Source organism: Hippocampus guttulatus, chromosome 8, assembly GCF_054856545.1.
Source record: "Hippocampus guttulatus isolate MCC_2025c chromosome 8, RoL_Hgut_1.0, whole genome shotgun sequence".
In the NCBI taxonomy this organism is placed as follows: Eukaryota; Metazoa; Chordata; class Actinopteri; order Syngnathiformes; family Syngnathidae; genus Hippocampus; species Hippocampus guttulatus.
In genome coordinates, this window is record NC_141268.1 from 1,851,654 (window position 1) to 1,875,282 (window position 23,629).

Here is a 23,629-nt window from a genome sequence, read left to right on the forward strand (position 1 = left end):
TCGAACCCCTGGATAATTCTGTAGCGATTTAATGCATTGTTTTTGTACAAGTAACAAGTGTTCAAGTTAATATGGTGCATGTTACATTCTGTTAACTTACTTAAATCGGAAACATTTAGTTGATTATTTGTGTTTGTTAATTTTGTTAGACTAGTTTTATGGACCGATGGCGAGAAATAATGTTTCAAGAATGCTTTTTTGAAAAAAAGATGAGCTGTTTTGATCGTGGATATGCATTGCAGTTAATCCATGCATCCAGAAGATGGTGGTAGTAAAACACTTGTTGATTGCTGCTTCCTGCTTTAAAGTGACCCTCTTTGCAATGATGGCGTATGGCGTGTGAGTGCAGTCAATACCCACATCACATTTAACGTAAGTAATGACTATCTGTACATGTCCCACTGTACAGCGGCGATCGAATATAGGAATTTCTCACCCTATACAACAAAAACGTTTTTCTCCTTTTCCAAGAATGAATCATATCACATGTTCATACATGCCCACGTTCAATCTTGGACATTCCCCCCCATCCCAATCAGGTCAAAACATGTTGGGCTGTGAAATTAGTGCCAGGTGACTCGAGGAGGGGCAGTTCTTACAGTACAAAGCAAGACCAAATTTTACATCGGCTCGCTGACAGTCAGAGTAAAATAACTGTCTGGCAGGCACATATTTTTATCACAAATGCTTTTTTTTTTTTTTTTTTAGTGACTAGACCAGGGGTGGCCAACCAGTCAGAGACGAAGAGCCAATTTTTTTTACTGAGTTACTGCAAAGAGCCACATCATAACCTTCCTCGCACAAACACACGCACACACACACACACACACACGCACTTTTTTGGCCAAAGATCGACTTTTGAAGCGACCAACTTCTCACGAACGATCGCGCACGTGCAAGCACACACACACACACACACGCACGCACACACACGCACACGCGCGCTACACACTCACGCGAGTGCCCACCAGTGCACTCGCGCACATATGCACACACACTAAGATGAGCAACAATCGGAATAGGCCAAAAATGAATGAAAGCTCAAGATACAAACAAACAAATCTTTTTTTTCCCCACGCATTTCCTCCTCCCACCCCTTGTGATCGACTTGGGACCAGTTCGCTGGCTCCCGGTCGACTCTGATCGACGTATTGGGCACCGCTGCCTTAAAATCAGAGGTAATTCGCTGACTAGCTTCGCACTTAGCGCCGTTGTTTGCGTATGAGCGGTGATGCAGTCATCTGATTCGGTGCTCTCTATGCCAATCAAGTAAGGGATTGATGATATGCTGACTAGTTTAGCGCTTAGCGCCATTGTTTGCGCATGAGCGGTGATGCAGTCATCTGATTGGTTGCTCTCTATGTCAATCAAGTAACGGGATTGATGATAGGCTGATGGAGTACATTCTGTGAAGTTGGCACCTTGTTTGAATGGCATCGCCGCTGCCGACGCGTTTTCGACGCTTGTCGTATGAGAGCCCGAGAGCCGCATTGAACCAGCCAAAGAGCCGCATGTGGCTCGCGAGCCGCGGGTTGGCCACCCCTGGACTAGACAATGTAATTTCTGGAGAAATTGGGTGTGAATGATAAGAGGCTGAATGACAAATTGTGTGCTGGATGGGAATTATGTTAAAGCAAATAAATGATATTGAATGACATGGAATGATGCTCATTGACCTGGAATGTACAGAACATATTGAATTGAAATAGTTTAAATTGTTCATAAAATTTAGAAAATATAGTGTAACATTTTAAAAAACTACAAATTTGTGGGTTTTATTTTGGAATTTTGAAAAATATGCAGGGGGACGCAAAGGGACAAGAATCTGGGGTGTACCAAATGTGGTGGCCAATATGGCCGCCCCGACACAAGAATTGAGGTGTACTTAATGTGTTGGTCATTATGACAGCCCCATTTTGGACGCCATGAGACAAGCATCCGGGGTTTACTAAATGTTTTGGTCAATATGGCTGCCCCACTGGTGATGCCTTGGGAGGAGAATCTGAGGGATTCCTATGATTATGGTCAATATGCTACCACCCCCCCCCCCCCCAGTGGATACAACTACACACAAGAAACTGCACAGTTTCAAGTTGGAAGCGTCATAAAAATTTAGAAACTAGAGGACAAAAAAAACATTTTTGAAATATTTAGTGGGTAATTCAATGATGAAAGTGTTGGGGGAATTTTGGCATCTTTAGATATTTGGTGAACAGTTAAAAGTTTGAACAGTTTGAATTGGTCAAAAAAGTAAAACGCAGAATAAAAATTATTTTTTTCAGTAATTTTAATGTTGAGAAAGTTGAATTTTTGGTAAGTGCAAACTTTTGGCCCATTGAAAATCCTTCCCAAGGTCAACTGAATGAGTGAATGCATGTTTTGAATTTCAAATCGGAATAATGTAAATGTGTCATATGAATGAATGGTGATTTTCTTTTTCGTAGGGAGTGAAAAAAAATGAGATTTTGGAATGAGAAAAATGAAAGGAAACCTGTTGTGAGTTTTTGGAAAATGTTGAAGTTGAAATGGGGAGAATTTGTCAAAAAATATGGAAGGAAATATCCCATCAAAAAAAGTGTGAGGAATAAAATATAATCATAATCATACAGTTAATGGTATGGAAGAACATATGTGCAGGCTTCAGCCCTCACACAAATTAATGCTCATCCATCCATTTTCTGATCCGCTTATGCTCACAAGGGTGCAGGCATGCTGGACCCTATCCCAGCTGTCCCCGGGCAGTATGCGGGGTACACCCTGAACTGATTGCCAGCCAATCGCAGAGCACACATCAGATTTAGAATCAGAATCATCTTTATTGGCTGATTCTGATTCTAAATCTGAATCAGCTTTAGACATAAATTCCTTTCATGTAGGAATTTGTCTCCGGTAGTAAAGGCTACCCTACTGTTGTGCGGCGAAACAGCAGGCCAGATGAAAATGAACAAAAAGGCAATTCAGCCAGGATTCAGGAAGGAGATTTTCCAGTTTTCTTTATTTTCAGGAGTGACAGTTGACCAGTTTTGAGCAGCCCACGTGTAGCACTGCTCCAGGGGCGGTTCTGGATCAATTTCACTGAGGGGGCCGGGCTGGGGCCAGGGGTTTTGATGGGGGGGCACATTCAACCCAGGGCTAAAAAGACAGATTCAAAATCTTATTTGACTTTTTATTTCTTCAGACTTTGAAATTGTAGTCATAACATTACAGTGATGAGAAAAAAACTGTATTAGGGCTAAAATGTCTGCAAGCGTAACAATACGTCTGTTGAGAATATTCAAGCCAGGGGATGATATGGTACCAGCCTGCCGGGGACAAAAATTGCAAATACACTGAAGCTAGATGTTTTACATGCATATAATTATCCAAATTTTAAAAGGCAATGTCTTATATATTGATCCTGTTAAATAAAAATTAAAATAAAAAGGGAGACTAAAAAAGTTACACACACACACACACGCACACACACGCGCGCACACACAAACACACTCACACACAAACACGTGCGCACACACACACACACACACACTCACACACACACACGCGCGAGCACACACGCACACACACGCAAATAGCACTCGTGTCGTGGTAATTTCCTTCTCTGCGGACTGCTTCTCATTTTCCCGCTCATTTTTAAATGGCGCAGCGCACTAAAGGGTCCGACTAGAATGTTAAATCACGCACTTTGGTTCCACCTTTCGGCACGACTGCGTAATCTGCACTCGGAGAGGGGGCCACAGGGGGGCCAGAATCGGTGCTACAGGGGCACTGGCCCCCGTTGCCCCCCCCCCCCCCCCGAACCGCCACTGCACTGCTCTCCAAGTTGTCCGGCCCTTAGTGACTTCCTCATTCATCTTTTAAAGGGAGTTCACTTGAGCTTCAGGCCAATCAGGTCCAGGCAACAATTGGCCCTTCCCAGGTGGTTGCAATTACCTCATCTGAAACAATTAGTGTTCTACAAAGTACAACAGTTTTGGATGGAAAGAAATGTGCACCTTTCTTCCATCCAAAATCCACAAAGAAACAGAATTTTTAATATACGTCTTTCGCCATCATGACACCTACTATTGCAATAACAAGCAACTACAATAAATAAGACATGTGTAGTGACTTCTATATACATAATTCACCACCAACTGTAAATGTGTGAATGCAATGTTTTTTCATATGCTTGTCAGAGAGTTCACGGTCATTTGGTAACTGGGTACTAAACATGGCGGTCCTTAAAGAGTAATTGCAGTCCCTTTAAGGACCGCCATGTTTAGTTTGCTTGTTTCTATGGAAACTTACTTTCTGCCGGTCTCAGTTTGCGCGGGAGCATTTTTGGTGTAAAATAAATGACACAATCTCTCGGTGTGTGAACATGAGAAATTGTCAGAGATTTTCTCGGACAAAGTTAAAGAATGACTTGGCACACAGGAAAATTGTCTTCAATATCGGCGGGAAAATTGTCTTCAATATCGGCGGGAGCGGATCTCTGAGAGCGAACAACGGTTTAGTTGCTCCGCGATCACACTCTCGAGCTCCCTTCCCGCCAATTCAGACTTTTATTGTAACATACAAGGAAAACACTGCCCCCGATATTTGCATACCGCACCCCCGGTCCGGCCCCTCTGTAGTGATTGGTTACCTGTTTTTAAACATTGAACCACCAGTACGTTGGCGCATTTTCTGTCTGGTCTACATCTAATTAACATGTTGCAGACTTTGCGGATGGCCAATGTCGCCTGGGCGCGACGGGTGTTCTCAACTCGTCTTTTGTTGTTCAACCGCTGTTCCCTAATCATTCATTCGCCTTTTGTGACCGAGTTTCGCCCTCTCCCCCGTGATCGCCCACTTGCATTGACGTGCTAATTGTGGCCGGCGCCTTTGTGCACAGGCATTTGGGGGTTTAGATGTGCCCAAATTAAATGAAACTTTAAACATGATACAATTTTGCTCACAGATTCCTCTAACAGAAATTGTCGCTTTCTTTGAGTTTTTACAATCTCCACACATGACATATAAGTATCGAAAGACTTTCCGTAATGTCAAAGTACAAGTGAAGTCATAGCAGCCAATTTGTGCAGAGTCATCAAGCGGAGATAAAGTGATCAGTGGTAGAATACAATACTATGACAGTTGTGCAGTTGGTGCAGATAATCATTGCACCATTTTCTTAAGTGACTAGTAGCAGCAATTGTAGTACCACTTTAGGTGTGCAATTTTCCAGAAAGTCCTAGAGCTCTTTAAAGTGTCTGGTGCTGTAGAATATTAATCAACGATATTTGTTTAAGTATGTAGAGAGCTGGAGCTTCAATGATCATTGTGGTAATACTGTTCCACAGGGGTGTGCAGGGCTGTTCAGGGAATTAATGGCAAGAGGGACAAAGCTGTTTGAACGCCTGCTGGTTTTGGTGCACATAGTTCGGTAGCGCTTGCCTGAAGGGAGTAGCTGGAAAAGGTGGTGGGCAGGGTGCGGGGGGTCCAGTAGGATTTTCCGTGCCCTTGTCTTTGTTCTTGCGGTGTGCAAAGTCCTCGAGAGTAGGTAGAGCCATTGTTTTTTTCCGCTGTCCTTACTGTCTGTTGCAGTCGGATTTTGTCCTATTTTGTAGGGGTTTCAAACCAAATTGTGATAGAGGAACACAGGACTGATTCGATAACTGGTGTGTAGAACCATCTCAGCAGCTCCTGTGGCAGGCTGTGCTTCCTCAGCAGCCTCAGGAAGTTCATCCACTGTTGGGTGTTTTTCTGGATGGAGTTGGTGTTTAACTCCCACTTCATGTCCTGAGAGACTGTGATTACCAAGAACTTGAAGGTCTCGACGGTTGACACAGGACAGTTGAATAGTGTGAGCGGCACCTGTGGCGAAGGATGTTTCCTGAAGTCCACAATTATCTCTACAGTCTTGAGCGTGTTCACTCCAGGTTGTGTTGGCTGCACCAGAGCGTATGCGAACTTTATGAGCTGAACGGCTGGGTGTGATGAGGTGCAGTCGTTTGCGTACAGGGAGAAGAGCAGTGAAAAGATGCATCCTTTTCTAATCTTATCTTATCCTTGTGGGGTCCCACTGCTATGGTGCATGTTGATGATGTTGTTCTTTCCAGACTCACCTGTTGTGTTGTTCCATCAGGAAGCTGAGAATCCACTGGCAGATCATAGGGGCCACACTGAGCTGGAGAAGCTTAGAGGTAAAGAGTTTCGGGATGTTGGAGTTGAATGCAGAGCTGAGGTCCACGGACAGGATCCTTGCATAGGTCCCTGTGCCATCGAGGTGCTCCTAGATGTAGTGCAGCCTATGTTGACTGCGTTGTCCACAGACCTGTTTAAACTGCAGTGTAAACTGCAGAGGGTCCACAGGGGTCTGGTGATACCCTTTAGATGGTTCGGCACAAGGCGTTAAAAGGTCTTCATGACCACAGACGTCAGAGTGACAGGCCTATCGTCGTTCAGTTCTGATGTTGAAGAGCCATCTCACGTCATGTTCATGGATCTCCACGGCAGGGAATAAGGGAGTCTGGGGTGCGGATAAAGTTGTTTCTGGTGGGGGTGGGCAGGTGTGAAAAGTGGAGGTGTTGTTTTTGAATCTGCAGAAAATATGTTTCGATCGTCAGACAGTCCCTTATTGTTCACTGCTTCGGGGGATGTTATAGAACATAGGTGGGCAAACTTTTTGGCTCGGGGGGCCACATTGACTTCTAAAATTTGACCGATGGGCCGGGACAGCACAAGATACGGTGCATATAAAAAAAAAACTGCATATGTTGACAGTTCATACGGAATGCTTCAAAGTCCTCGATGCTCATAGTTAGCGTTATGGAGCTCACCTTCTCTCTTATTCGCGGGCCAGTTTGCGGAAGAGTTTTAGCATGATAACAGTCAAACCGTTGCACGAAACGTTAATTTACTCGACGGACCGTCGAGCCGCAAGCAAATCACTCGGAGCAGGGAAATTGCCAGAATTGGACTGAGCAAGAATCGCTTCTTCATTTTTCAAAGTCTCGTAGATTTGAGTCTTTCCAACTCCAAGCGTCTCTTATATCAGCAGTCCCAACCCCTGGGCCGGTCCGCGGGTCATTTGGTACTGGGCCGCACAGAAAGAATAAATAAATAACTTACATTACTTCCGTTTTATTTATGTCAGAGTTTTTCTCGGACAAAGTTAAAGAAATGACTTGGCACACAGGGAAAATTGTCTTCAATATCGGCGGGAGGGATCTCTGAGAGCGAACGATGGTAGTTGCCCCGATGATCACACACTCCGCTCCCTCTCTGCCGGTTCGAACTTTTATTGCAAAATACAAGAAAGACACTGCCCCCGAGATTTGCATACCGCGCCCCCCGGTCCGGCCCCTCGGTAGTGATCTGATCTACCCGAAGACACAAGTCACAGACTTTGCTGATGACAAATGTCCACCTGGGCGCGACAGCTGTTCCCAAACTGTCTTTTGGTATTCAACAACTCTTTGTTCCCAATTTGTTTATTCCCACTTTGTGATTGATTCTAGCCTTCTTCCATCTGTTCGCCCCCCTTGCTTTGACGTGATTACTCAAGAAAAGGCCCATCGTCCAAACGGCCGACACCTCTGCGCTGAGTATGTCCAGACATGCCCAAATTAACCGAAACTTTAAACATGATACAATTTTGTTCATAGATTTCTCTATCAATTTATTGTAGAATCTGAAAGATATTTTATTTTGAAAAATTACCAGATTTTCTGTTCCGTCCGTCTACAGTATATCACTCTTGACATACTGTAGGTCAAGGCGCGCTTTTCGGTCACGTGATCGGTTACCGCTAAAATGAGCTAGCAAAATGAGTGAAATTAAAAAAAACGTCTTTGGAAAGTTTCTTTGAGAAAGAGAAAAGGCCCAGCCAGGAGACAGAAGAGGAGCCTCCGACTTGTAAGAAAAAGAAGGCTACATTTAATAGACATAATCCAGAGTCCTACTTAAAATATGGATTTATCTCACCAACCCCACTCTGCATAATATGCGGTGATAGTGAGTCATATATTTCGTGCACTTTGTATCTTAATTTGAAGGCACTTTTAAACATTACCATAGTGACCAGAGAGTGTTGCGGCCAGATAGGACGTTCCTCGTGTCATGATTTGTGTATTCCATCGTATCGAGCGGGGCTTGATTGAGTTGACGCTACTGTGGGCTTGCGTATGGGTTCCGGGTACCGGAACTTCCATTGTTATGAATCGATCGTTATTGTAATATAGTAGTCAAAAGTTTAATGCGAGGCGGCGCGGTGGTCCAATGGTTAGCGCGTAGACCTCACAGTAACAGAGGTCCCGGGTTCAATTCCAGCTTCAACCTCCCTGTGTGGAGTTTGCATGTTCTCCCAGGCCTGCGTGGGTTTTCTCCAAGGACTCTGGTTTCCAAATGAAACGTGCATATGTCCATTGGGCAATACATACCACATACAATACACAACACACATTGGACAAGACATTACAGGCATGTGCACACCCCACACTGCCCTCATGTCCTCCTGCTTGTCTGTCTGCCTCCCTCTAATTGTTTGTTCATTAAGCTGATAGCCTGCGGTATGAATGAGTTTTTATATCGGTTTAATTTGCAGAGAAGAGTCCTATACCTCCTTCCTGAGTTTAGGAGCTCGAAATGGGAGTGTAGCACATGGGAAGGATTGTCTAAAACGTTGCTGGCCTGTTGAATAACGGACTGGATGTATATGTTCTAGGAAGCAAGGGTGGGGGCTGCCGGATTACCTTCCCTGCTGTCTTAACCAAGCTGGTTATCTGAGCTTTAGATTCAACAGTTAGGTTCCCAAACCAACTGGTTATTCCAAAGCGCAAGACTGACTCAATGGTTGCTCTATAAAAGATCAACAAAATGCTTCTGCCAACTCCAAATATTCTCAGACGTTGGAAGAAATGGAGGCGCTGATGGATCCTCGAACAGACATTTGATACGTGTGTCTGCCAGTTAAGCCTGCTGTCCATATAAATCCCCAAGTATTTGTAAGAGGAGACCTGCTTGATGTTTGTGCCATTTATAGAGATGGGGCCATGGTCTCCAATTGTTTTAGGGTCAAACACCATTTCCTCAGTTATTTCCACATTTCTGCTTTGATGGTGCTCATTATACCAGTCAACAAAGGTGTCAATCCCGTCACAGTGGCTACCAATGCCACCCGTGAGCAGACAAAGGGTAGGTATCATCTGAACATTTTACGACATATTGATTTGGTTGGGAGCTAATACAGTCATTTGAAAATAGGGTGAACAGAAAAGGTGAACTCACGCAACCCTGGGGGGGGCCTGTGCTACTCATGACCCCATCTGATAATACAGAGTTAAATCTCACACACTGTGGTCTTTTGGATAAGAAGGAGTGGTACCACCTGAAAAAGAATGGATTGACATTCGACTGAACCAGCTTCTTCAACAAAATGTCTGGACAGATTGGATTAAAGGCTGAGCTAAAATCCACAAATAGCAGTTTGGCATATGCCACCTTACTCTCAAGCTCCCTCTTGTGCAGAATAGTAGACATGGCATCACTCATACTCCGATTTTTAGTGTAGGCAAATTGATATTGATCCATTGCAACTTCCACCTCCCTGCGTAGTTTCTCTACAATGATCTTCTCTAACCCTCACCTAAGGCCACTGGTCTATAATCGTTGTCATCCTGGGGGCAAGTTTTTTTAGGGACCGGAATTATAATCGATTTCTTCCAGAGCTGCGGCACTTCTGTGTCTATAGACAGCTGGAAGTGAGGATGCCAGGCCGGTGTTAGTTCCTCAGCGAAAGTTTTTAATGAATCAGCAGACATATTGTTTGGTCCAGTGGCTTTGTTTACACACATTGATTTAAAAACCCTGGTAACACTGGGTGAGTCTATTAGCACCCTGTGATTAAAATCATAATTCTTGCTTGGCTCTCGACGAAGGCGGACGCTTTTGCTTTCTGCTCCTGTCCCCCCTCCCCCCCCCCCCTCCCCACACACCTTTCCCTGCTCGCCACTCAGTCCATGTGCTGTCTTTGTCTGACTTTTCCTAGCCTCGTGTCGTATTTTCATCCTAAAAACAAACATGGAATTGGTTGGCTGGTCTCTCGATGCCATCGACAACATTTTCTCGACGAGAAGAGCAGGCAGTGGGGAGCCGACTTGCCCCTCGGGGACTTTTGTTGCTGGGTACACCCTAGATCCTTGGAGGAAGCGGAGATTGGTGTGCCTGTCAACACTGTCCGTTGAGGCTGTGGATGACATCTACATTATCGGCCTTCCGATAACAGGTACGCTGCTGTTTGGTGTTAGCAGTTTCCTGATCTATCGCAAAATTCAACCGACGGGAGCGGCTCTATTGGAAGTGAAGAGGCTGCCGGTCTAAGGATGGCATAGTGCGGATGTCCAACACTCAGACTCAGACTGTGCTCAACCACAAACTGTTGCGGTTTTGGAGCGTCTCTGGAAGATGGTCAAGAACTTGGAGAAACTGGAATCCGTGCTCAAATATTGACAGAAATCACGGATTTGGCTGATCAACGCCACTAAAGAGACATAAGCCACAGACTCAAGGCAGTCTGAAATTCTTGGGCAGCCTGCTACCAAAACAACATCTGCTATCTCGACCTTCCCCTGATGAAAGTATGCACGGAAGCTAGTCCCCCACCATCACCCCCTCCTTCATACACTCCCTTGTATCACCGTCTTCATTGTTTATGTCTTGTGACCTGTTGTAACTGTCATATGGTTGTGCAGGAGTCTTTTGCCTAACTCAAATTATCCTCAAATGAGGATAGATCGAGAGTGGGGTTTTTTTTCTCTCCCTCTCCCTCCCTTGTGGTTTCTTTCTGACTTCCGGGTTGAGTGACCGCTGGCGCGTTTGGCTGCCGCTGCTCAACCCGTATTGTTTTGTGTTTTTTGTTATTGTAAAGGGTCCTTGGGTGTCTTGAAAGGCGCTTATAAATTAAATGTATTATTATTATTATTATTATTATTATGCAGATTGCACAGCAATTCATGACACTCTTTGGAAGTGCCAACTTCAAAACGCATGTAGAAATCATTTAGCTCCCTTGCCCTCGCTTTCTCATCATAAGCCGACAGGGGCTTCTTCCTAGTGCCCACGTTTTTCATGGTGCGAATTGAGTCCCACAACCTCTTCGTGTTTGAATTAGACAGGGCTTGCTCTTCCCGCTCTTTGTTTTTAGACCATGCTGCTTAGTTGCCGATTGAGATCCTTCTGGGCCAACTTCAGCCCAGCAGTGTGACCGAGCCTATGGGCTCTTTTCTTCCTCCTTATGCATTCAGTAACTTCCTTAGTAATATACGGCTTATTATTTGCAGATATTTTTACCGTTTTTAGTGATAATGTGCGTGCAGAAGGAGACATAATCTTTTCTTACTTCTGCAACCTCATGAACATGTGTGTCTTGGAAGAAGACACTCCAGTCTGTGCAGAGATAGCTTCCCTTGAGCTCCTCTACTTTATCATTTGACCACACATTCACAGTTTTGATTTCTGTCTTGCTTGACTTAAAAGCTGACCTGTAGATAGGAAGTAGGTATATAGCCTTATGGTCTGAGCTTCCAAGGAGAGGCAGGGCTCCAGCAGTATAGGCATCCTTAATATTTCCATAACTTTTATCAAGGATATTGTTGTTTCTCGTGCCACATTTTACATCCTGCTGAAAGCCGGACCATGATTTATCCAGATTACAGTGATTTACGTACCGTATTTTCACGACCATTCGACGCACCGTATGGTTGGGCGCAGTCTCATTAATGGGTGCTATTTCTGTATTTTCACATAGACAAAACGCACTGTATTATTGGGCGCAATTTTAAAGTGGTAAAACATACGCCAGCTTAAACATACGGCATGCATGCGCGCACGCTAAAAACACGTTAGCTTGTAGCATACGGTAGCATGCCAAGACATACAGATACAAGCTAAAAACACGTTTTTAAAAAGGCAACGAAGCAAAACGGAGTTCCGTTGTATTTTATTTAGCCATTGTACAATGTACTCACGTTTTTCGATCAATCATCACCCAGAAATCCATCAAAGTCCTCATCCTCTGTATCAGAATTGAACAATTGTGCAAGTACCGGTAATCCATCAAAAACGCCGTGTTCCCTCTCGTTGTCAGTCACTCTCATTGCCATGTGGCTCCACAGAAATGATGCCGGCTTTGCCAAAAACTCGAACAACAGTGCAAGCAGACACGTTCGTCCAAGCAGCCACAATCCATTCGCAAATTGTGGCGTAACTCGCCCGGCGCTGCCTCTCACTCTTTGTAAAGTTGTGTTTGCCATCGATCATTCATTGTTCCCATGCCGCTCGCAACTTTACTTTGAACGCCCGGTTGATGCCGATGTCCAGCGGTTGGAGTTCTTTAGTCAAGCCTCCGGGAATAACGGCAAGCTCAGAGTTCATTTGCTTGACTTGGTTTTTCACCGCTGCTGTGAGATGGGCACGCATGCCAAAAGCATAACCGATGGCTTGAAGTTTGAACTGAGCTTCGTAGGCGTGTCTCTTTGTAGAATTTATTTTCGGGGGTTCTTAGAAACCAAAACCGAAGTTGTTTTGCAACAATGCACATAGCCACACTCTATACAGGTGTTGGTACCTGCTTGTAGCGTCCCTTTAGCGTCCACTTACACGCCCACCCTTCACTCATTGGCGGACTGCTTCCCCGCATGCCTGTCACTCACGTCTCCCTTTTCTCTCTCTTTCTCTCCATATATGTTTATATACACGCCCACCCTTCACTGATTGGCCAACTTCTTTGCCGCATGCCTGTCCACAGTCACTTCCGCCTTTTCTCTATATAAACACCGTGTCGGCTGTCAGTCAGGTTTTGGAACTCAGCGCATAGACAAGACGCTCCGCATCATAAGGCGTCCTGTCCATTTTGGAGAAAATTTTAGACTTTTAATGGTGCCTTATAGTCGTGAAAATACGGTACCCTAGAATTCACATGGAGCATCAGGTTTATCTTAAATGCTGGTGGATACAGTCCGTGATCTATCTCGCTGCCTTTGCGGCATTCCCGTTTGGTGGCACATACACGACACACACGACATGTTGGTAAACTCTCTTGGAAGGTAGTGTGGTCGAAGGGATATGTACAGCAGCTCCAGACCAGGGTCACAGAATCTGTCTTTAGTGACGAAGTTCCTACACCAGCTGTCACGAAGGTAGACGCAGAGACCGCCCCTTCTCGTTTTCCCAGAACAGTCCTCTTGATCCGAGCATATGTGAGTGAACCCGTCGACTTGAATGAGATTGCCCGGAACATCCACGTGAAACCAGGTCTCGGTAAACATCAGCAAGCCAGACTCACGATATTCGAAGCTCGCTCCTGCCTGGGTGCGCAGCTCGTCCAGTTTGTTCTTAAGCGATCGCGGATTGCAGAGCAGGATGAGCAGGCGTGGAAGTTTGACAGCTCTCCACACCCGCTGCCTAACGCCTCCTCTCCTGCCCCACTTCCTGATCCTCCTGAGATGGCTCGCCGTTGGTGTGGGCTGCCGCTGTAATTCCATGGGAATGTCTCCCAGCACGCTCGGCGATGGAAGAAGTCCATAAGCCCACAGGTTTCAGAGCTCCATCCCGCTGTATTTTGAGTTGTCCAGTGCTGGAGAGCACACCGGCAAAGCACAGTGCTTTGTGTCAAGATGCCATCTTGTTTTGTGTTGAGAGGGAAGAAATTTCATCTGTGCTGTTTGTTTCACATACAGTACATTTGACAATAAAATCCAATCCAATCCAATCCATATAAGAAACAGTGGCATTGTCTGCTGGTCAGGCAGCATCTCGGCCCGGGACAGAAAGAGACTGGAGTGACTGGTCAGGAGGGTCAGTTCTGTCCAGAGTTCTTGGACACTCTGGAGGAGGTGAGCAACAGGAGGATGCTAGCTAAGCTAAAAGCTATGATGGACAGTCCCTCCCACCCACTCCAGCCCGCCCTGACAGCACTGGGTAGCTCCTTCAGCCAGAGACTGTTACACCCGCGCTGCAAGAAGGAGAGATACCGCCGCTCGTTCCTACCGACTGCTGTCAGGCTGCTGAATAAACATGCGTGAAAACCTTTAACCATTGTAAATAGCACAGCCACCTTATGCTTTATATATGCAGTTGCATACAGTATATGCTTGTATCTATATCTTATATTTATATTGCATTCTATACTGTGTACAGTTCTTTTTCTGAAACATTTATTTATTTTGTGCATGCAACACTTTGTTTTTTCTTTTCTACCCCCCCATCTTATTTTTCCCCAGTTTGATGCGCCAATGCTCAGATTGAAGTACAAGTACAAGCGCAGACAAAGTCGATGTTGTGCCTCATGTGCAGAATAACATAAAACAACATAACACAGCACATACAACCAAACAGAGTGCAGCAGCAGGAGCCTTCCTTTATGTCGCCTGCAGAGCAGCGCCATCTTATCCCCATTCACAACCTTAATTGGGTACCAATCTTTGGCGGGCCGGATTAAAAAGACCAACATGCCGGATCTGGCCCGCAGGCTGTAGTTTGCCCACATTTCCATTCACACTTAAAATCACACTTAAGGACAATTTAAAGTGATCAATTAATTAACCTGTTGTGTATTTTTTTTCGAATGTGGAAGGAACCCAGAGCTCCTGGAGAAAACCCACGTAGGCCCTGGGAGAGCATACAAACACAACACAGGAAGGCCGGGGCCAGATTCGGACTTACGACCTCTTCACTGTGAGTCGCCCACCGTGTCGCTCATAAAAAATGTCTTTTGGTTCAATTATTTGTGGTACGTGTTAGTTTTATTCCGAATGAACAACGTTGGACCCTGGGCCACTTTACTGTACATAAATACTGTATATCGTCGTGATCAAAAGTATGTGGACAGAAACAGAGTTGTATGATTTTTGCCTTTGGTCTTTCTCCAAGCACAACTGCTTTGAAGTTAAATGTTAAATACTGGGATGTTCCACTGAAATATATTGTGAGGGGACGTGGCATCAAAATTTTGGTTGTCGTTTTCATGACTGACCATGAAAAATGGATTGCAAAAGACCCTCTGGCGACTGAATCTACTGCTGTCATTTATCAAGCCAGATTTGAATCGTTGTGATTGATGTGGCTGTAAAGCTGAGGACCAAAGTTAGCTGAATAATATATTTCGTGATAACAGACAGCTGACAAACCTTTCATAGTTTCAGGAGGAACATAGTTGATTGAAATATTGATTTGTATAAATCAGTTTCATATTTATTGAGGAAATGATGCCGCACTAAACACATCCAGTTCATATACGACTCCTGGCAATAATTATGGAATTGCCAGTCTCTCAGAATGTTCATTCATTGTTTTATTTTGTAGAAACAAATGCAGCTCACAGACATGACATAAAAGTCATGTTATTTCAAATGGCACATTTTGGGTTATAAGAAAAACGAAAAGAAACAAAGAAATACTCAGTAAAACATGGTAGTCGGTAAGCATTAAAACTTTAGACCAAGCAGAGGGAAAATATCTGCCAGGGAGAGGCTTATTGTGATATTTTATTTCAGTAGAGATGTCCACATAAATGTTGGCACATAATGATTTAGAATGGACAAATTGTGTCCAAATTCTCCACTGACTCCCACTTAACACATGGGAAGGGGGTGGGGGGTGAGGGGGCCGTGGCTATATAGCTGACTAGAATGGAGTGTTTTGAGAGTAGTTAGGTATTTACTAATTTCTCCAAAATATATAAACAGTGTTTGCACTAGTGTTCGCAAGCTACTTGCAAGCAAAAAAAAAAAAAATAAATAAAAAAAGCTTTTTAGTGTCTGGAAAATATAACATTCGTGAACTCTTATCAGATTAAAATATAACAAAGAGAAGAGCTGATGCTTTACTTGTGGACAGTGAAATGAATCTCATAATTTTACAAAGATTTTTGTTGTCTTGGTCTCCCTGGACAAGACAACATGTTGCTTGCTTGCATTCATTCTTCCTTTCTCTTTTTCAGCCTTGAGCAGACGTGGTGGAGCGATTATCTTCCATGAGGCCAACACATTGAGACACCACTCTGACCCAAAGAAGTGCCAAACATGTGCGGGAATGAATATCAACATTTGTCTATAAATAGGCAGAAGTGTCCAAATTTACCACTTTTCTCGATAGTCAAATTGCCCGTAATGTTTGCAGTCTGTTAGCACACCTTTATGTTATTGTTAATTGTACTTATCATGAACTGGTCCTTTGACTTGTTTTCCACTGAAGCTGAATTGTTTTGTCTCACACTGATGAGCATTTCTTGTTTTTGACTTGAAGGTTTGATTCTCTCCTCTTTCATCTCAAACTGCTTCAAACAACAAAGCGCGTGACGGAAAAGTGGTTAGGACTGCATGACTGTCCGTGTTTTATGTTATGTGTTGTGTTTATTATTTTACTTTATGTTAACTGTTTTGTTAAGCGCTTTGTTACAGCTGCCACTGTTGTGAAAGCGCTATATGAATCAGCATGTATTGTATTGTATATTTAGCATTCAATTTTATTAATGATTCTCATGTTCTTTAACGCATAATACATGCTTTGAGTGACCAAATCGATAACATATTTTACAATAGATTTGTACTTGAACCGTTTTATTGGTGATTGTAATCCAATTGAATTAATATTTTTACAGATTGTGCTGTAATGCATAATAAAAACAATTTGGTGTATTGGTTAATGCAGTGTTTGATATAACATTTTTGAGCCAAGGCACACTTCTTTCATTGAAAAAAAAAGACATTATAACAGCTTGAATTGGAATCAAATGAACACAAAGAAAACAGTATTTTATCATCTTTCATATTTATTGTTTCACCGTCGTCCTGCATTCATGCGTCACAAATTCGCTTGTCTCTCGTCGAAACACAAGGCAATTGGCTAGCTGTTGCTGCTCCTTAGCGGTATGGGAGGGTACTACATGATTACTTTCTGGGCGAAAGACCGCACAGGCATACAAATTGGATATTTTCCCGCGGCACACCTGTGATTGTCTCGCGCAGTGTGCCGTGGCACACGGGTTGAAAAACACTGGGTTAATGTACCCTAGCATTTGGATAGACTACTGAACAAGAATATGTACAGTGGTTGAAACAACCCAGAATTGTAGTTAATTCGAACCAGCATTTGAGGACAATATATAAGAAACACATTTAGTTGAAATAACCCAGAAGTGGAGTTGATTTACAACAATCACAATAAAAAATAGAATAACCCTGAGTTAAAAATCAACCAACTGTTTTCAGGCTGTAGGCTAGCTCACTACCAAGTATCTTAATACATCTTCTGGATGCTGAGCACCCCTTACAAAACCTAATATGATGCATTTGTTTAAACCACAGGTGCCAAACTCAAGGCCCGGGGGTCTTGCAAATCATGTGAGTCAACTTCCATGATCCTTGCAAAAATCTGGACTGAAATGTCAAATTGTCATGTGTCATAAACAACATTGAGATTCTTCAGGAATATTGTTACCCTGTTTACACTCACTTAAACAATAATTGAACGAACAACAAACCAACAGTTATTTTTAAGACATGTCACAGGGAAACAGTGACAGCTCCGACAAAGGCTGAAGTGACAGCCGAAACTGTCAGCTAGGTTAATGTGTTTCTCTTCAACCAAAAAGACCATTGTCTGGAAAAAAGAAACTTTAAACCGAATTCAACAAGCAAACAGTTGACTTGGGTGATTTCAAAACAAGTAATCCATCAATTTATTGTGTACAAATAATGCAATGAGATAATTAAACATGGTGGCTCGGTGGTCAACTGGTTGCTTCGTCCGCCTCACTTATGGAGGTGCAGGGTTCTGGCCTCCCTGTGTGGAGTTTACATGTTCTCCCCGGGCCTGCGTGGGTTTTCTCCGGGTAATCCGGCTTCCTCCAACATTCCAAAAACATGCGTGGCAGGCTCATGGAATACTCTAAATTGTCCCTAGGTGCTAGTGTGAGCGTGGATGGTTGTTCGTCTATGTGTGCCCTGCGATTGGCTGGCAACCGGTTCAGGGTGTCCCTCACTTCCTGTCCAAAGACAGCGGGGATCGGCTCCAGCACGACCGACGACCCTCGTGATGATAAGCGAATCAGAAAATGGATGGATGAAACATTTATTCGGCTTCACTGTCATAACAGCCCTCCGATGGAAGAGGTAACTCCAACATAGCCCAGCGACAAAAATGAGTTTGACACTTCTTGTCTAAACCCGAGTCCTTTGTCCACTTTAAAAAGATTTCTTTAAGTTAGGATCTTATTTTAGGGTTGTTTTCCTTTTTTTATTTTATATACAGTATGTATTTATCGTCTTACTTGTTTTTTGTTTGTTTGTTTTTAATTCTCCAACTTTGCCTGCGCTGAGCTCGACGCGCTTCTCGCCTGGATTCTACAATAAACATGACATGACAGTAAATGCAAGAAGGCGTGTTACTTATTTTAAGTCTCTAAATCTGCAAAAGATATGCGCAATGTGGCACGTATATTTTATTTCCTGTGGTTTACACCTCGGAGTGCGCACGACTCCTTCAGTTGATTCGCGCACCTCAGCAAGGTGGGAGGGAGTTATTTTGGTTTCGCTTTTACAGTACTTGGACAACCTATACAGGATATGCTCATCAGATCACGCAGACTACAGTCCGTTCTTAAGATATATTAAAGATCATGTCTGGAAATATCACTCAAGGAGTCGACTTGACGCACGGAGCAAATAGTTCCGCGTGTGAAATCAACTTGAAATTTACGCATGCGTTTCTGCCACCTGTCTTTGTCGTCGTTTTCGTGGTCGGGACACTTTCCAACGCATGGGGGTTAAGAAGCGTGTGCAGCGGTTGGAAGAGCATAGGAAACATCAACATCTTCATGCTTAATCTGGGACTGGCGGACCTGCAGTATCTGCTCACGCTCCCCTTCCTTGTGGCGTACTACGCGCAGGACAGCTACTGGCAGTTCGGCCAACCTTTCTGCAAGTTGACCCGCTTCTGCTTCAACCTCAACCTGTACGGCAGCATCGGCTTCCTCACTTGCATTAGCATCTACAGGTACCTGGGAATCGTGCACCCCATGAGAGTGATGGGCAAGATCAGCAACCATCATTCTCTTGTCGTCAGCGCCCTGGTTTGGTTTTTGGTTGTTGCTCAGATCCTCCCGGACGTGTTCTTTGTCAAGAATGATGCAAAGAAACTTAACGCCTGTTTTGACACCACCTCCAATGACTGGATCAGAGAATATCTGCCCTACAGCATTGGATGGACGGTTACAGGGTTTGCCATCCCATTACTTGTCATCATGCTGTGTTATGGCCACGTGGTTTGGGTCCTTGCCAAAAAGTCCAACATTAACCCCCTGCTAAAGCAGCGCTGTTTGAAACTTGTGATCATTTTGCTCTTATTGTTTTCCATCTGTTTCATCCCTTACCACGTGCTCCGAAATGTGAATCTCCAAACCAGGATTTTGAAACAACGAGGCATCTGCCACGAGAGCTTCCGTAACGTATATATTGCACACCAGGTCAGCAGATGTCTAGCGTGTTTAAACAGCGCTATAAACCCTCTGATATATATTGTTGGAAATGACGATTTCCTGATGAAGCTTCATCATCTAAGTGAGCGGACCAGGATGTCGTTGGCCAACTTAACGCACACGATTATTTACCGCAAACCGCTAGAAGTGGAGCCCGATTCAGCCTCAGTGACCTATTCATGAAAAGTTAGCTTTCAAACTTGCCTGGATCCTTATCACCACAACACGGACTTACAGTAATTATTATTGACACATTCTGGAATGACTATCCACGTGTGATGTCTGATGTCAAAGTGTCTGTGAGTATGAGTATCCTCAAATATTAAAAAAATTATTAATCATGTATATTGATATTGTACAGTATACCGCACCCTTTTTGGAGGAATTGTTTTCTTTTTGGAGCCCCATTCGTTCTGTATTTTGATTTGCTGATGAAAGGTGTAACAAAATGGCCTCACAGATGTATGCACTTTTAATCTGGCGTTTGGTCCGTCTTTGTACAGCAGGTAGCAACCAATTCAGGAAGAGTTAAAGCAAAAATATCAGTCAGTGTCCTCCAATGGGTTCCGCGAAAAGTCTTTCTCTGGAAGTTGAAGAAAAAAAGCACAAAATTGATGTCATCATTTCCTGCATCTGATTTACTTGTTAGTTATTCAACTTTGGGTTTAAAAAGATCTATTGTGAGCAACGTGATGATGCTGTTTTGAAATGTTTCAAAAATTGGAAAACATAAGTCATTCATTCGGTCGAAATGTAACAATACTGGAGATAAGCCAGTAGTTATTTAGTTTTTATTTTTTGCAAATGGAGTAATGTTGCAAATGTATGAAATATTTAGTTTTTGCTCGCAAATGGAAGCTGCCCTATTCATACAGTTGTATTGTATGGTGTGTATTTGTATTTGCATAATGTGTTCGATACAGTATTTCTGATCTTTTGCAAAAAATACAGTATATCAACAGAATAAAAATGTTGTCATTGTGACCCCACATTATCCCTGCAAGTGATCCTTGAAATTCTTGCTTCAAAAGTGAACCACAAAATAAGGATGACAACATGAGGACCCTCATCCATCCATCCATCCGTCCATTTTCTAATCGGCTTATCCTCACGAGGGTCGCAGGCATGCTGGAACCCATCTCAGCTGCTTTCGGGCAGCAGGTGGGGTACACCGTGAACTGGTTTCCAGCCAATCGCAGGGCACACATAGACAAACAACCATTCACGCTCACAGTCACACCTTGGGACAATATAGTGTTCAATAAGCCTGCCGTACATTTTTGGGAATGTGGGAGGAAATCGGAGGACCCGGAGAAAACACACGCAGGCATGGGGAGAACATGCAAATTCCACACAGAAAGGCCTGGAATCAAACCCTGCTCCTCTGCGTTATGAGGCGGACCCTGCTAACATCAAAGGATGCCGTTCTTTTGAATTTTATTATATTGTGTTGTATACATCGTGTGGATAAAAACCCCAACCAGGCACAACATTATGATCATTTGATCAAACGTTGTAACATCACAAAGGTATAATTGGTATGATTGTGAGAGGTATATTCATTCAACAATACACTGACGTATTATTTTGGCTACCTCACTTGAGTGAGAGAATCAAAATTATTAGAAGCTGGTTAGATTACGTTGCAGTACAGCTGTTGTATTGGAAATTAGACACCATTTGCAAAAGGTCATTATTACGATTGTCAATATGTTGCTTACAAGGATCTTTGAAGGTTGAAAGTGTGACTGAAAGCCCAGTTGAATGTGTATTTTGATTTTTCATTTAATGGCTGCTTTCACGTGGAATGGTGGACGACTGTTTAGCACGTCCGCCTCACTGTGCAGAGGTGCAGGGTTCGATCCCAGGCCCCGGTCTTCATGTGTGAAGTTTGCATGTTCTCCCTTTGCCTGCGGGGGTTTTCTCTGGATACTCCAGTTTCTTCCTAAATTTCAAAAACCATGCTTGGCAGGTTAATGGAACACTCTAAACTGTCCCTCGGTGTGAGTGTGAGCGCGGATGGTTGTTTGTCTCTGTGTGCCCTGCGATTGGCTGGCAACGAGTTCAGAATGTACCCCACCCACTGTCCGAAGACATCTGGGATAGGCTCCAGCACACCCGTGACCCTCGTGAGGATAAGCGGATTGGAAAATAGATGGATTGGCTCCTTTCACTGCTCATACTAAAATCTCCTGCAAATTCATTTGCGGTCTATCTTGTTCCGCTGAAGATTCTAATGAGCATCTCTCTAGAAGAACATAAACACAAGCTAATGAACATCTACAACAGATGCCTCTTATTAAGGAAATATCAGGCCCCATCAGTCCAATTAGAATTCTGAAAATAACCGAGCTGCAGTGGGGCTGCAGGGTTTGAGACATTGTTTGTCTCACTTATGCACTCCTATATTATAATGGATCATTGAATATCAGAAGCTTGAGACTTGGGAAACAAAATACTTTTATGGTTGCACAATCACAAAAATGTTTAATTCAATAAAGCTCAAAGTGAAAAAGTTGTGTCAGTCATTAATGTACATTTGTCTCTGAAAACTCCTTACTATTTGGAACTCACTTGGATATTCAGTACTTCCTGTAACTTTTAACACGTGTTTGATGTGGTATTTTCTTATTCTTGGAATTTAAATAAAAGGTAGAGGCAAGTTGAAGGCCAACCTCGTATATGAGCAGAACTCGGATGAGAGGCGAAACCTTTGGACAAGTATAGCATCCAGTTGTGATTGAGTCAATGTCCTCAAGACACAATAACCTGTCTGAATGATGACATTCACAATATTTGAAAAGCTTAATGTTCAACTATTAGATTAAATAAGATTCATATTTGTTGACATTTTGAAAAGGATGGGTGTCCAGCTTATGAAATCCGTTTACCCAGTCTCAAGGCTCAAAGCATCCACCTGTGACCTGTTCCGAAGTGCTTCTCCATGTCCTGCGGCATTGTGTTTCATACGTGCGTTTCCTGTTCTAGATCTCAATGCAGTATCCGAGTGGTTTCCTGTTTAGTGGCTTGTGTATCCATGTGCATTACACTCTACAGGTATATACTGTAGTACACAACCTCACAGTGAATCAGATCTGGGCAAAGTACACGCCGGGGACACATTTGCACCCCCCACCCCCACCCTGTCACTGAGTGCCCTTTACACTTACCATGAAGTCAAAGTCAAATATGCAGGGCAGTGTTTTTAATTAAAATTGTACTTTTTTTGTGCACACACGTGGCTGCTTGTACAAGTAAAATAGTCAGCGAAGAGCTATGATTTGTTTCTGTGCCATTGCCGACTTAGCAACAGTTTCACTATACAGTATTTGGCGACGTTTCAGACCACTCTGGCAACTATTTTTGAAAAAAATGGACCAGTTAAAATGACAACAGTGGTCCTAATGCAAGCAAAATTCTTATTTGCACAGTGGAGCGGTGACATCCGGTGAGGTTCATGACTGGTGAGACACTTCTTCCCTCGAGTCAGATAAAAAAAAATATGAAGGCAAAATAGAAGATGATCTTACGTTTCAAATTTGCCCTTCATGTCCCAAATAAGGTTAAAGTGTCATTTTTAACAAAGGTTTTCATCATGTTACACTTGATTGCACACTGTTAGTGTAAGAAAAGCCCACACACAAACAGGCCGGAAATGGAATTGAACCCACTACCTCTGCACTGTGAGGTCAACGCGCTAACCACTGGACCACCAGGCCACCTAGTGGAAGCACATCAAACCTTTAAATTGACACGAGAGTGTTTATATACATTTCACTGTCTACCAGAGTTAAATATTTAGTAATTAACATTTGTAAATATTTCACTGTCTACCAGTTAAATATTTAGTCATTAACATTTGTGATGTTTTATGAAAGCAACTCATTCTGAGGGTTAAAAAGTACAAGACTCGATGGTGTTATATTTTAACACAACACACTAGTGTAGTGTAAAATTAACACTGACCAGTGTTGACTCATGTTAAGTTTCAACTACAATCAGAGATGTTTTAACCTCTCCTCAGTGTAAGAAATAAACACTTTCAAATGTGTTGTTTTAACTATATTCAGTGTTGACCAATGTAGACATGTTTTAAACAGTTAAATTGAATTGATTTTGTTGTGTACAGTA

The 23,629-nt window shown here is 43.3% G+C and overlaps 2 protein-coding genes across 2 annotated transcripts in view; both read left to right on the top strand.

The window, feature by feature from the left end:
- Positions 1–16,660, top strand: part of LOC147200809 (serine/threonine-protein kinase 35-like) — a 31,824-nt gene extending 15,164 nt beyond the window's left edge. Inside the window, exons 3-4 of the transcript XR_015101533.1 lie at positions 14,597–14,697; positions 15,962–16,660. The gene's annotated coding sequence lies outside the window, so the exon portion shown is untranslated. The remainder of the gene's footprint in view (positions 1–14,596; positions 14,698–15,961) is intronic.
- A 1,889-nt stretch (positions 16,661–18,549) lies between these two features.
- Positions 18,550–20,487, top strand: LOC147200810 (P2Y purinoceptor 1-like). The gene has a single exon (XM_086117286.1). The coding sequence runs from the start codon at positions 18,641–18,643 to the stop codon at positions 19,679–19,681; it is 1,041 nt and encodes a 346-aa protein (XP_085973412.1). The 5' UTR covers positions 18,550–18,640; the 3' UTR covers positions 19,682–20,487.
- The last annotated feature ends 3,142 nt before the right edge of the window (positions 20,488–23,629 follow it).

What these genes read in the sequence shown, in the direction of transcription:
- LOC147200810 (XM_086117286.1), top strand. Translation starts at nt 18,641, where the DNA reads ATGTCTGGAAATATCACTCAAGGAGTCGACTTGACGCACGGAGCAAAT.